The sequence below is a fragment of the Lampris incognitus genome, chromosome 5 (assembly GCF_029633865.1).
Source record: "Lampris incognitus isolate fLamInc1 chromosome 5, fLamInc1.hap2, whole genome shotgun sequence".
In the NCBI taxonomy this organism is placed as follows: domain Eukaryota; kingdom Metazoa; phylum Chordata; class Actinopteri; order Lampriformes; family Lampridae; genus Lampris; species Lampris incognitus.
Window position 1 is genome coordinate 28058083 of NC_079215.1, and position 12880 is coordinate 28070962.

The 12880-nt window shown below is 41.7% G+C and overlaps 1 protein-coding gene across 1 annotated transcript in view; it reads right to left on the reverse strand.

Moving 5' to 3' along the window:
- Positions 1–795: 795 nt before the first annotated feature.
- The window catches only part of ccdc85al (coiled-coil domain containing 85A, like), a 28329-nt gene continuing 16244 nt past the window's right edge, over positions 796–12880 (reverse strand). Inside the window, 2 exon segments of the mRNA XM_056280667.1 lie at positions 796–1008; positions 3067–3124. Of these exon segments, the coding sequence (XP_056136642.1) occupies positions 990–1008; positions 3067–3124 (77 nt within the window). The 3' untranslated portion in view covers positions 796–989.

Here is a 12880-nt window from a genome sequence, read left to right on the forward strand (position 1 = left end):
AATGTATAATCTTCTCCCCAGCTTCAATATAGGCGCTTGGAAGGAGCAAAGAAGATAATACAAAAAAGAAAATAACACCTGAACATTGCATCTTATAGAACTAGAACATTGTTCAGCAGCTAACATCGGCCATCTTGGTTTAAGACACAGGAAGTGGTTATCTTCTTTGCTAGAATATCATTGTCAAACAAATTATTATCTTTTTTAAGTGTGTAATGTGTTTTCTGTTTTGAAGCTCTGCTGACATTATTCGAGAGGATTTCCTAACTGATCACAAGGGTGGAAGAGGAGACAATGACAGTAATGTGATTGGCTGGATTTGTGTTTGGAGACCTCAAGACAGAATATTAGATTACACCAGTCTCATTACACACTCCGAATATGATACATATATGACGAGGGGCAGAAGGGAAGGGCGATAGAGGGTGAAAAACAGCAATCAAAGAACCTCAGAAGAGTTGGGGATGAGTATAAAAGGAGAGAGAAACAGATTTGAGAAGAAAGGCAAAAGCAGCAGGTCATAGAAAGTCTGGTAAAATGTGCTTCCCAACCGATGAACTACATGTGTAAACAGAGGAGAACACCATAAACAGTCCTCTTCTTCTCTTTTACCCCTGTCCCCCCCCCCCTTCCCTCTTTGCTCTCCGGGAGGTAGGCCATGTCACAGTTGGCAGGGAGAGATATCGGCTCTCAGTCTCATCCGTTTAGCTGCAGCAGTCTTCGGGAGCTTTACCAACCATACTAATAGCGTTCCCCCAAAACTCCCACCCACCCACCCATAAAATTCTTGATATGTTGAAGTGAAAACATGGAGGCAGGCTGTTTCAGGGCAATGGGAATGGGTAGTGATGGGACAGACCGCCCAGAGACGATAAGGGTATCAAAGGGCCTTTTTGTCCATCATCGTCAAGAGATGCAGGAGGGCCAGACCGCTGTAAAGCCAACCCCCGATTAAGGAGCCTGGCTGGCCAAGCTAGGACACAGTGGGGTCAAGAGGAGGCATCAAAGCTGTAGAAAAAGAAGAAAGTGAATGTAAATGACTGATTGCCTGACTGGATGAACTTAACATTTAAATAAGTGGCAGACAGACAGAAAGACCCTGTATGCATAGATAGCTAGATAGATAGATAGATGGATAGATACATACATACATAAATAGATATTGCAGGTGCATAGATGAGTATGTGCAAATAGGAAAGGCAAAACGGCTATATCTCGACAGAGATAGATTCTGTACATGTAGATAGATCCATGTAGATAGAGACACACACACACACACACACACACACACACACACACACACACACACACACACACACACACACACACACACACAGATAGATACTGCAGGTGCACAGATGAGCATGTTCAAATAGGATAGAGGAAAGGCCAAACAGCTATAGCTAGACAAAAAGAATAAGAATAAATGCTTGTGAAGATATGGAGAAAGAAACAAATGAATGAAACCAAGAGTAAGGCGTTCGTCACTGTACGCTATTGTGTTGCTTATCAGTGACATCCTGCGGCCCGCTTCTGTCTCGGCCACAGGGGAGAAACCAGTGACAGCCACGGGGCCTCACCTCTGTCTGCACTGTAAGCAAAACCTTGTTTTTTTGGGGGGGAGAAGCTCACAAATCATCTACTGACATGAAGCACACATTCTTTGACTTTACCCGAGTCATGGCTAATTTTTTATCAGACAATGGGAGCGAGTAACAATGGAGATTGAGAGGGAGGCATGTACAAGAGTCACAATGGAATACAACCCCACTGGATATGTATGGACGTGCTGATTCTTCATTGTGTGTGTGTGTGTGTGTGTGTGTGTGTGTGTGTGTGTGTGTGTGTGTGTGTGTGTGTGTGTGTGTGTGTGTGTGTGTGTGTGTGTGTGTGTGTGTGTGTGTGTGTGTTAATCTGTGACAGGAGTGGCTAAGGTGACTCAGTTATCCTCAAGGGGGAGGTATGTTTGGTATTCCTATATTACAGTTATTTAATATTAACAGAGTCATCACCCTCTCTCAGTGTGCTAGGATTGAAGATGGAGGCTGGCAGCCAGGGATAGCCCTGGGTCACCTCTAACTCTGGAGTCACTCCGTGCACCCACTGTGATTACACCTACGCCGGACAGCCCATGCAAACACATTACTCATATGGAGCACGCATAGCCTGACCCTACACCAAACTCTTCTAACACACATTAGAAAGTTATCGGGGTTTGTTTGTGATAGCCTGAGCCTTGAAAGAATTGCAGGACGAAGCTTAAGTTTATCTCCTGATAATGAACGGGGGAATATAGTGAAAATATGTATGTAAATAATACACTTGAACAGTCGGATGCCAGGCCCGGTATGGCTCTACCTAAAGGTAGTATAACAGGAAAGAATATCCAGTCACCCTCTACACAACAGGTTCCAGCTAAGCTATCGGGGCAAAGGAAGGATTCTGCAAAGGGAAACAAGAACAGCCAGGTTTAGCAAGTCTTCTGTTCCTTCAGCAATTAGACTGTTGAATGAAAGGGACAGTACAGAAATATAGGATTTGATGGTATTTTGGCCAGGGCTATGTGCAATGGTACTCCATATGTAATGCTAGTATGGTGTAATATTTTTATTAGTAGATTATAATGTTGATGTAGAGTTCGTTTCTCCAGCATCATGTAGCCCACTGCGTACTGAAGTATTTATTTGTCTTTCTATATTAGTGTGTGTGTGGTGTATGCTAGAGCGAGGGTGCTTGGAAATACTCCCTCTGTGTGCATACATGGGCGTGTGTGTGTGTGTGTGTGTGTGTGTGTGTGTGTTGGGGGATGGAGGGGATGGGGCTGCATGCTGTATATTTGTATTTGTATTTATGTCTGTTTTTGTGGCTGTTTTATGTACTTCTGCACCTTGACCACCTGGATTTCCCTATCTGGGATAGTAAAATTTTCCTTGACCTTGACCTGAAGGGTTTAGGAGCTATTGTTGGAAAATATACAAAAACCTTTTTGTTGGCTATCTTTCCTTCAAAGGATTCAATTAACAAAAGAGAGGCTTAAGAAAATGGAATGATGTGAGATCTTCTTACCTGTCCCAGAGCTTGACATTTCTGCAGTTGTTGGTGCAGCAGCCAGCTGATATCAAAGCTAAACCCAAGAGGGGGGGGAGAAAGGGAGCATGGAGGGAAAGGCAGCGAGAGAGAGAGAGAGAGATCAGTTTCATACTTCTTATTCAGAGTTTATGAAGGGGAGTCTCCTGCGAATTGACTTTTGCTCCCCGAAACCCGCGAGTGAGGTCAAATCTCCTGCACCTGCAGGATATGGCCCGAGGTCGCGTGATTACGCTCGAGGGCATACGGGCAGACGCAAGCAAATTAAACAAAGTATACCTCAGTTAAAGTGATACCCGTCGGACATGCACTTCACCATGAGGGTGAGGGTACACAGCAATGCATGCTGTATCAGTGATGGGCAGGCTCAGTCTGGGCGGATTTTATACGTAGCACCTCTTTCATTAATTCTCTGTGTCAAAAGTTTGGGATGACAGGTGCCACATATGGAAAGCCCATTTCTGCCAAATAAAACGTGCTTCACCTCTGAATACGCTAATGCATGCACATGCCTACTAGCAGTGAAAACTAATGACACTGCTGCACGTTGCACCGTTTGCAACAGCGAGTTTTCTATTGCTCAACGGTGGTTTAAATGATCGCAAAAGACGTGTTTGAGGTGAGTTAGCATGTGTCATCCGTCCACAAGCATTGTTGAATGCCAACTGTTTCTTTTTCCTTGACGAGACCGAGCTCCCTGTAGACTTGTTTTAAAAACAATCACTTCGTATGACTCTAGCCTATTTGTTCCAGTTCACAGCACAACTGTATCACATTCCCTATTACATACTGTACTCTTCTCTCACAACCTATTTACCCATCACACACCGCCGCACAAGCTCCTCATAAATCGGCTGTAGACCAGGCTAGGCTACTATTACTAATGCATTTAACAGGTGATGTTGTAGACTCAATAAATATGTACGTGTTGTCTTTACTGAACAAATTACCGTAATAAATTAATGCAAATCGTTTTCTTTAGTTGATAAGCAAGAGTAGCATAATAAAATGATAATAATAATTATATTTTAAATCATCATATTTTCTGAAATTTACTGATAAAATCACAGAAAATTAAAATGTAATATATATATATATATATAAAATAAGAATTCTTCAGCTTCCTTGGTCTGGTTGGGTTGTGTCCAACCAGGGCAGGTCCCAATGTGTGTGTGTGTGGGGGGGGGGGGGTATTGAAGGATGAAATAATTTTTTCTAGGGTGGGATGTCTGCGTGTGTTTCCTGAAACCTCTAAAACAAATAAAAATGAATCATCAATAAAACACAACACTACATTGCATCACTTTTCGTTATAAAGAAAAAATCCTTTCTCACATATACTTGGAATAGCTGTAAGGTGGAGGATGGGAGGATGGGAGGATGGGAATGTGTTTTTTGCTTCAGCATAAAACTGACAGACAGATCCATCTCAAGATGTAAAGCCAACTCCTAAGATCCCACCAAGTACGTTTGATATTACTGTATACGTAGTTTAGGGGCAACTAATGGATGCTCTCCATCCATTAAAGACAGCTAAAATATTTAGCGGTCTTACCAGGCCCATGGTAATGTGGAAGAGTTGATTGCTTTTGATTACTCTATTGATTCCTTATTGATGCTCTTTGTTCCTGTTTAGTCTCTTGTTATCATTTGTTTCCCCCATTGTAAATTATGATTTACTGTTTTTCTGTCTCCTCATCCTGTCTCCTCGATTACATACCCTTTTAACTTGTGTCTAACCACTCATGCTCACCCCTGCATATCCGTGTATAAAAGACCCTCTTTCCTCCTTTCTTCAGTTCGGCCTATTCCAGGAGACCTGTGCCCCGTCTGTATATGCCCACTCTTACACATATGCATACATAATAAAACTTCTGCCCTGATGAACAGCAAAGACTGAAGCTCTACTGAAATCAACAGTGACCTATAAGGGATTATGTCTAGTGATACTTTGTGTTGCGTTACAGAGTGGGTTTGCAATTGAACAGCATTTCCTCATCTGTTTTAATCTCTGCTGCAGTGGTGCAGATGACAGCTACAAGAGCTTCAACAACCTTCACAGTGAAGCCAAATGTGGCTCTGCCAAGGCGCACATACACATACATACATATATATATATATATATATATATATATATATATATATATATATATATATATATATATATATATATATATGCACGCACACACACACACACACATACACCTACTTAATCTCAACCCAAATGTGAAGTCTATGAAACTGAGAAATGAAGATGATAAGGGAGAAAGAAGCACTAGGACATAGGATAACCTCTAGACAAGACACAGTAAGGTAGAGCGATGTAGATGAGTCATTTAGCTTTAAGGGTGACATTAAACAGTGTAGTCCACAGTTGGAGATAAAAACTCACACTCATGCTGACAAGTGTAAGACATCCCATGTAGCACTGTGCGTTAACACAAAAGACAGGCTTTTATCTCGATTTCAATCTTGAATGTCTCATTGAGAGACCTATAATCAATACCCAATTTGGGTTGAATGTGTTTTAAAAGCAAACTAGGGATAATGCAGGGTTCTCTATATACCATGTGGCCATTGTGCTGCACTGGGCCTCCACTAAGAAACAGAGTAACTCTCACTCATCTCGCAACGTGTCATTGAATATGTGAGCAGGTCATCACCAGTTTGGTTAAGCTTTGGCCTCAGGAGTACTGCTGCAGAAAACGCTACCCCTCTTTACCTCCTTTACCCTTCAAAATAGCCCATGTCTTCCTGTCTCTCTCTCTCTCTCTCTCTCTCTCTCTCTCTCTCTCTCTCTCTCTCTCTCTCTCTCTCTCGCCACCAACTGTTTCCTCCCCATGAGTCCATAATCACATTTTCAGCACATTTCCTCTCCTTGGCGCACTAACATCTTACATGAAAGATTCATAACGCCCTCGTGACCACCGAGTTCTGCAAAATATTCCACCAACCACCTTTCACTACAATCCCCACCCCTTTCCTTGCTCTGCATGAGGAAAGACTGCAAAAAGTGATGTGGGGGGAAAAAACAACTTATAAAGAGCACAAAGAGGGGGAGGGAGTTTCGTTTGGAGGTCAATGTGTATGGAATAAAATTGATTTCACGGCTAAAGGAGGGCTCATGACAGAGGAGCACAGGGAGGTAAACACATAATCACACGGTGCAGCTCTCCAAACACAGACATGAATGTGCACAGGATGCCTCGATACGCTCATAACTATCTGGATGGTAATTGTGACATTTGAAAGGGGAACATTGGGCAAACATGCTCTGATGGCCTGATACCGCCAAAGCTGGCTCTCGAGCGCGGGAGAGAAGGGACAATTAGCTTAACTGGATTTGCCGTCTCAAGGTCAGCAATCACGTGCGCAGTTCACAAGCTCTTAAACAGCTGCTTTTCGACGGGGAGGGCTGACTGACATGTACTAGTCACAGTGTCAACACGCACAGAATCTCTTTAAACATAATGCGATGAATGAACGGCCAATGAAACGTCCTCTTTCGGAACTCTAACCAGCATCCACAGCATCTTTGTGGAAAGTCGAGTTAAGGTGAGGGACTACAATTGCAGACCGTTTGGTTATTAAGTTATGGGCTGGGTGATAAAAGTAGAATAGGATTTCAGGGGATGTGGGAGATGTGGAGAGGGTGAGATTGGGCAGGAGAAAGAGAAATATATGAATAATGTGATTACTGAAGTATAATTTGAGGCTTAACGCTCTGAAAGTTTCACCTCGGTGCAGCAGGGCTGGGGAACGGGGCTTTTAATTTCCCCACAAAGAAATATCTGAGACTGTCCAGGGAGGAAAGCTACTCCCACACTATATAAATCACTGTCCTGGGTCTACAACCTTTCTCCTCTGCAGCCTGAGACCAAAATAACCCCAAACCATAAAGCGACCATAAAAGAATTGTAAACTTATAAAACAAACAATAACTGAACTGAATAAAATCTGATCTCCTTCTCAAAGTGAAAGTAATTGAAATCATCTCAAAAAGGATTCAGAGGACTGGAGGCTGCCAGAGTCTATGATGTCTTTGAAATTCTGTTTATGTATAATTGGTGTATCTACTATACAGTTTGTCAAAGGGAGTGATTACACTGTTATTGATGTATGAATCAAGCCAGTGAATCAAGCATCAACTCTGAGCTCTACATCTCTTGATCTGCCAATAATTTCCCTCTAACTTTCACCTGACAGGATCCAAGGACAAATTCATGCAGCTTGTCCATAAGATCTTCCAAAAATCTGCTGTGTAAATTATTCAGGATGGATTGTTAGGAGAGTCCGTGGCAAGACATGGTACTGTTGTTACTGTCAGTCAGATAGTTAGTCAGTCGAACAGGCTGCCTGGCAGGCTAGTTGCTTGGTGGAAAATCCCAGAGACTCCGAGTAAAACACTGATGTTGGCTATTGGTGCTATTTGTGCCCAGAACCAAGTAAGAGCCAGCTGTATGATGTCGCTCTGGTGGTGTGATTAGATCACCGCCAAATCAACATTATTAGACTTGTCCCTTCAGTACATCTGTACACTATGCTTTTTCTTCCTTTTTTCACAAATTTGTTACAGTGAGAAGCTCCCCATACATGGCTGAGAGGAAAATCAGCACTACTTCAGGTAAAGAGAATGCAGCATTTTAGACAGAGCTATGAAAAGATAATAAACTTGCTGTGAAAAGATGATTCTCTATTTAATCTCCCTTTCCTCCCTCTCTCCACAGCTATCAGTAGCTTTGCTTTGTTTCTGGTTGTAGTGCACAATACTTTGACAACAAAGACGCAAAACCATCAGTGAAGTTTTTGTAGAGGTCACAATAAGAATATTGCACAATGTCTTGATGCATGCTCAATAATCCAGGTAAAAAAAAATCAAAGAATGCTGAATTACTTCATCTGGATACAACATTTATTGACAGATACGTTTCATCACTCAACGAAGTGACCTCTTCAGTCTAAACTAACTGCAGGTATCCCCACCCTTATAAACAATACGACCGAAGGCAATGACCAGTTTCATATGCAAATATGGGTGTGACCATTAACCAGAGTTTCAATGGCCATGTGTACTCTTCACAGCAGTGGCAGCGGGGGGGGTCTAATTTAGGGGGGCAATTTAGGGGTGCAGCACACCTGACAACTGCTTTAATGTCCACACAGTCACAGCTATTAAGAAGGACATGCTTTGAGTGGCTGTTGCAGCTAGAAAAGCGCTATATAAAATACAACTTGATTGACTGATTGAATGTAGCCTATAAATTTTATCAGGGTTCGTAGATGGTGGGTGACTGACAGTCGAGACATGGCGTTGTGGTGGGTGTGAATATGATTGATATTAGATCAAAAAACATAAAAAACAATACCAATTCACTGCCAATAAAAGTGGGAGTGTCTGGGGCGCACAGAACTGCGCCCCATGGAAAATCTGAAGAAACCAATTAGACAGCAGCCTCAGGTCACTGGCTCGCCAAAGGTTTGAGGGCTTACATAAGGTATCGTTTGGCTGGCGCCCCTCACCCAGGAAGTATACGTATTCAGACAGAAATCAACCAAATACCATTTGGAACCAATATTTAATGGCTGCTGACAGGCGCTCACAGACTGAAAAACACGTTTATTTCATAATTATTTGCATTATACAACTAAATTATATTTAATATGTTTAAGTAGATTTTCATCTCTTGATATTTGAAGGGGACAGTTCCCCAGCACCCTGTACTGGCCAGCCACCACTGATTCACAGAGGATTAGGGAACGTTTGCAATCACAGCATTGTGCATGTCTATGTACACACACATAGACAAAAAAAACCACCCACATACATGCAAACAAAGACACACATTGCATTCCTTCGGGTCCTTTTTTGCTTTTATAAAGTACGCAAGAATAAAGGTAAGAGCGGGGCTAATATATCCAGCTGCAGTCATTTCCATGTAATGAAGTATCATCTCGTCATCCCATCTAATCTAATATATCTGAACTGACAAATGACTTTTAAGCAAGCGCGGAGACGGCAGCAGATGATAAGAGTGAATAACTTGAGGCTGTGGTGTCTGCAGACTGGCTTATTGTGAGACTGTGGGGAAGGCAGTGCATGCAGCCTCGTGGAGAAGAGCTCGCTAATTGGAGCCCTATAGGCTGATCACACCTTAGGGGCTCTGCAGCTTTGTATACATGTGTGTTCGTGTACACTCAAGCGTGTACATTATGCATGTATGTGTGTGCGTGTGTGTATGTGAAATTCAAAGTAAGTATTCAGACTGATACAGAGAGTAAACAAGCGTAAGTGAACTGATGTCTCCATCAGACAGTATCCAAAGTAAGCAATGGTATCAAAACGTCAGTGCAATCTTTCTCATGCGTGTTGCCTCTGTCTTGTTTTTTCAAGGCCCACGTCATCCTTCACACTTGTAGCAGCCAATAATGTAATACTACTGTAATGTAATAACTGCCAATAACATAATAATTTTCATTCTTAATGTAGTAAAAAATGATATTGTAATAACTGGCCAATAATGTAATACGTTTTCTGACCCAATAACATAACGTTTTGCGCATAATGTAATAAACTGGGTTACAACAAAATCATAAAAAATGTAATAACTGGAGCTGATCATGTAATAATATACTTATTTCACTTTATTTTAGTTTTAATTATTGGCCATGAAGTGTCACACTTTCATGACACTTACCCTTACTGTTGCCTCTTTCAAATAGCTGCTCAAAAACTTGACCACACACACACACACACACACACACACCTACTTGATGGTTAGACTTCTATACATACACCCTGCCTTCTACTCCTTAACCATCTGAGTACCAAATGAAGTGTACACGTTTGTAAACACAATTACTCTTATATCATATAATATGAAATCTGTACCTCTTTGAAGATGCTTTGTCCTCGAATACAAAGACCACCATTTATTTTCATGAAAAATTTAATCTTTAATTAAACGTATTTAAATCACTTTTTCAAGCAAACTGTTTCAACCCCACTGGTATTTAGTACTCTCTCTCGCTATGTATATATACCAAACCTGACTCCTGAAAGGTTACATAAAAATATACTACCAAATCAGAATCCTTGCCCTATTTACATCCCTGGCTATTTGTATACAGTCATGACGAGCTCGACAAAGAGTCTAAAACCGAAGCAAAGTGTGTATAATTCTTTCTCGACGACGGTCTTTTCTTTGGCAGTTCCCATAATTCACCACTAGATGGCCGTTGATTGACGCGTTACCCCGACTCCGACGCTAGGCTTTCTTCCTTTGTCTGCAAACTTCCGTCTTCTTTTTCACGCATGTTGAAAGATAATTAGTGATTAAATTTGTTAAATACAGTTTATTTAGTTGATTTTGATTCACATAGATTAACATTTCTCATGACAGGCTCCAGCATCCCCGCGACCCTGAGAGCAGGATAAGTGGAATGGAATATATTTAGTGAAAGAGGATATACGAGTTTGTGAGCTCATTCTAAAGTTAACTGACAGGATGTTGTGTTGCTGTAAAGCCCTTTGAGGCTAATTTGTAATTTGTGATATTGGGCTATAAAAATAAAATTGACTTGACTTGACTATAGCTAACTAGCTATCTATGATAATAATTTGAGGAAACCAGTGACATCATGTAAAATGCAGACCTCAACCCTGGTCCTTCAGAGCTTGTGTGGGAAGACTTAGTTCTCGCTTACCATTCCATTATCCAAGCCGCTTATCCCAATTGGGGTCGCAGGGATGCTGGAGCCTATCCCAGCAGTCACTGGGCGGCAGGCGGGGAGACACCCGATTAATGAAAATCCCAATTAATGCAGTCATGTGTTTTGTAAACCACTGCATAAGAGCCAAGTTTTGGAAATATTGTTGTCTATTTTTATATGTAATTTCTACCTATAAATAACATTATGGGGAATTGCTACATGGAGAGATTGATAATATGTTTATGTAAAATACCGTACGGTAGGTCACGTAACGTCCTCAGTTTAGAGTTCAAAGAAGAGAATAACATATTTCATGGGGTTGTAGAATGCCTGCTGCCACTTTTCAGTTTTTGAGTAAAACTGAATCAACACACATCAACTCCATACCAACTTGAATGTCTCTTATAGTACTCACGTCTGATCAGACTAAGGGCCTGCACCTGCACCTTTGTAGCTTTTCAGCACCAAGGTTTGACACTACAGCATCGCAGTAATGATAAAAAATATGAAGCTTACCATTTAACACCATTTCATGTATTTGACAGATCTGGTACAATGAGAATACTGCAAGCAATCTTTCTCCTGTCCTGTATTATTTGGGTATATACAGGACATGGACAGAGAGCAATGTCAGATGAGACCTATGATGTGATACTCGAGGGAGAATTTATTGTCCCTGTAGCACAGAGATCAAGGACCCAGTTGCTGCTCTTGCTCGAATGTGGCAGAATGGGCAACTTTATGCCCTCAGTGAGGATGGCCAGGCAATTGGAAAACTGGCAGTGAAGAAGTCAACTATCCCTGCATTTGGGAAAAGTGTTCTTGATAAAGAATACTTTTCCTAAGTGCAAAGAAAGGTTTTGGTGCAAGAAAGGCGAACATACACTTTAGAGAAGAATAATCTAGCATCAGTCGAGCTAGTGTGCAAGACACATTGGACAGCTCAAGACGCTACCATCTGCATAAGATGACCTTTGGAAACAAACGCATTCCAAAATCCATTAAAGCCAGACCAGATTGACCTTGATATGGGAAAATGGAGAGTTAAGCATGGCCGAGCCACGCATAGGTAAGTAGGACCATAGTAGATGTATTAAGCAGATACATATATATAGCTGACCATTAAAGAATAAATGCAGCATTGAGCTTGCCAAACATCTTGAGGACATTTACTCCAGGCATGGTCCACCAAAGGTTATAGCACGACCAAGGAAAGGATTCAAAGGTACAGTACTAAAACTCCTGGAATCCATTCAGGTGAAAATAATTCAGAGCTGGCCATATCATCCCCAGAGCCAGGGTAAAGTGGAGAGGAACCACCGTGTACTGAGGAAAAAGATGATGTATGACCTAGTTAACTATCAACAAGGAGTCAACTGGGTCAAGCACTTGTCAATTTATGCCAGGCTAATGAATGAAGACCCAAAGGAGGTTTTGAGTTGGATGTCTCCTCTTCAGGTGTACTATGGAAGAAAAAGTCATAGACTGTTCAATCAGTTAACCTGTTCCCCAGGTCACATTCACGAAGAACACTAACACACAAAAGACTGCCCACACAAAAGCATAGGCTTTTGTTTGAGGATAACCGAATGGACATTAGGAGAAGGGCACGAAAGGCAACACAACGCTGCACAAGTGTACAAAGTTGAAGTCCCCCTCTAGTCAGGCTTTAAGACATATAAAATGCTCTGCTTGATATAATCAATTGTCTAATTTGTTTTAAAAAATCCAGAATCTATCAATATACAAATTATCCCCACCCTCAATTCAAATCTCCCCCACCTCTGCATCCCCCCACCCCTTCGCAAGCTTGCCTGCAGTGCATATATCTGCTCACTGTCAACTCTGCTCATCAAACACTAACTTCTTGTTTTCTGTTTTGACTGACGGCCTGTCCAGGGTGTCTCCCTGCCTGCTGCCCAATGACTGCTGGGATAGACTCCAGCATCCCTGCGACCCTGAGAGCAGGATAAGCGGTTTGGATAATGGATGGATGTACGCTACAATGGCAAGTGGTAATATAGGAGTAATTCAGCCATACATGTTTGAACCGGAAACCCATTCTGAAGAAGAAGAGCAAATT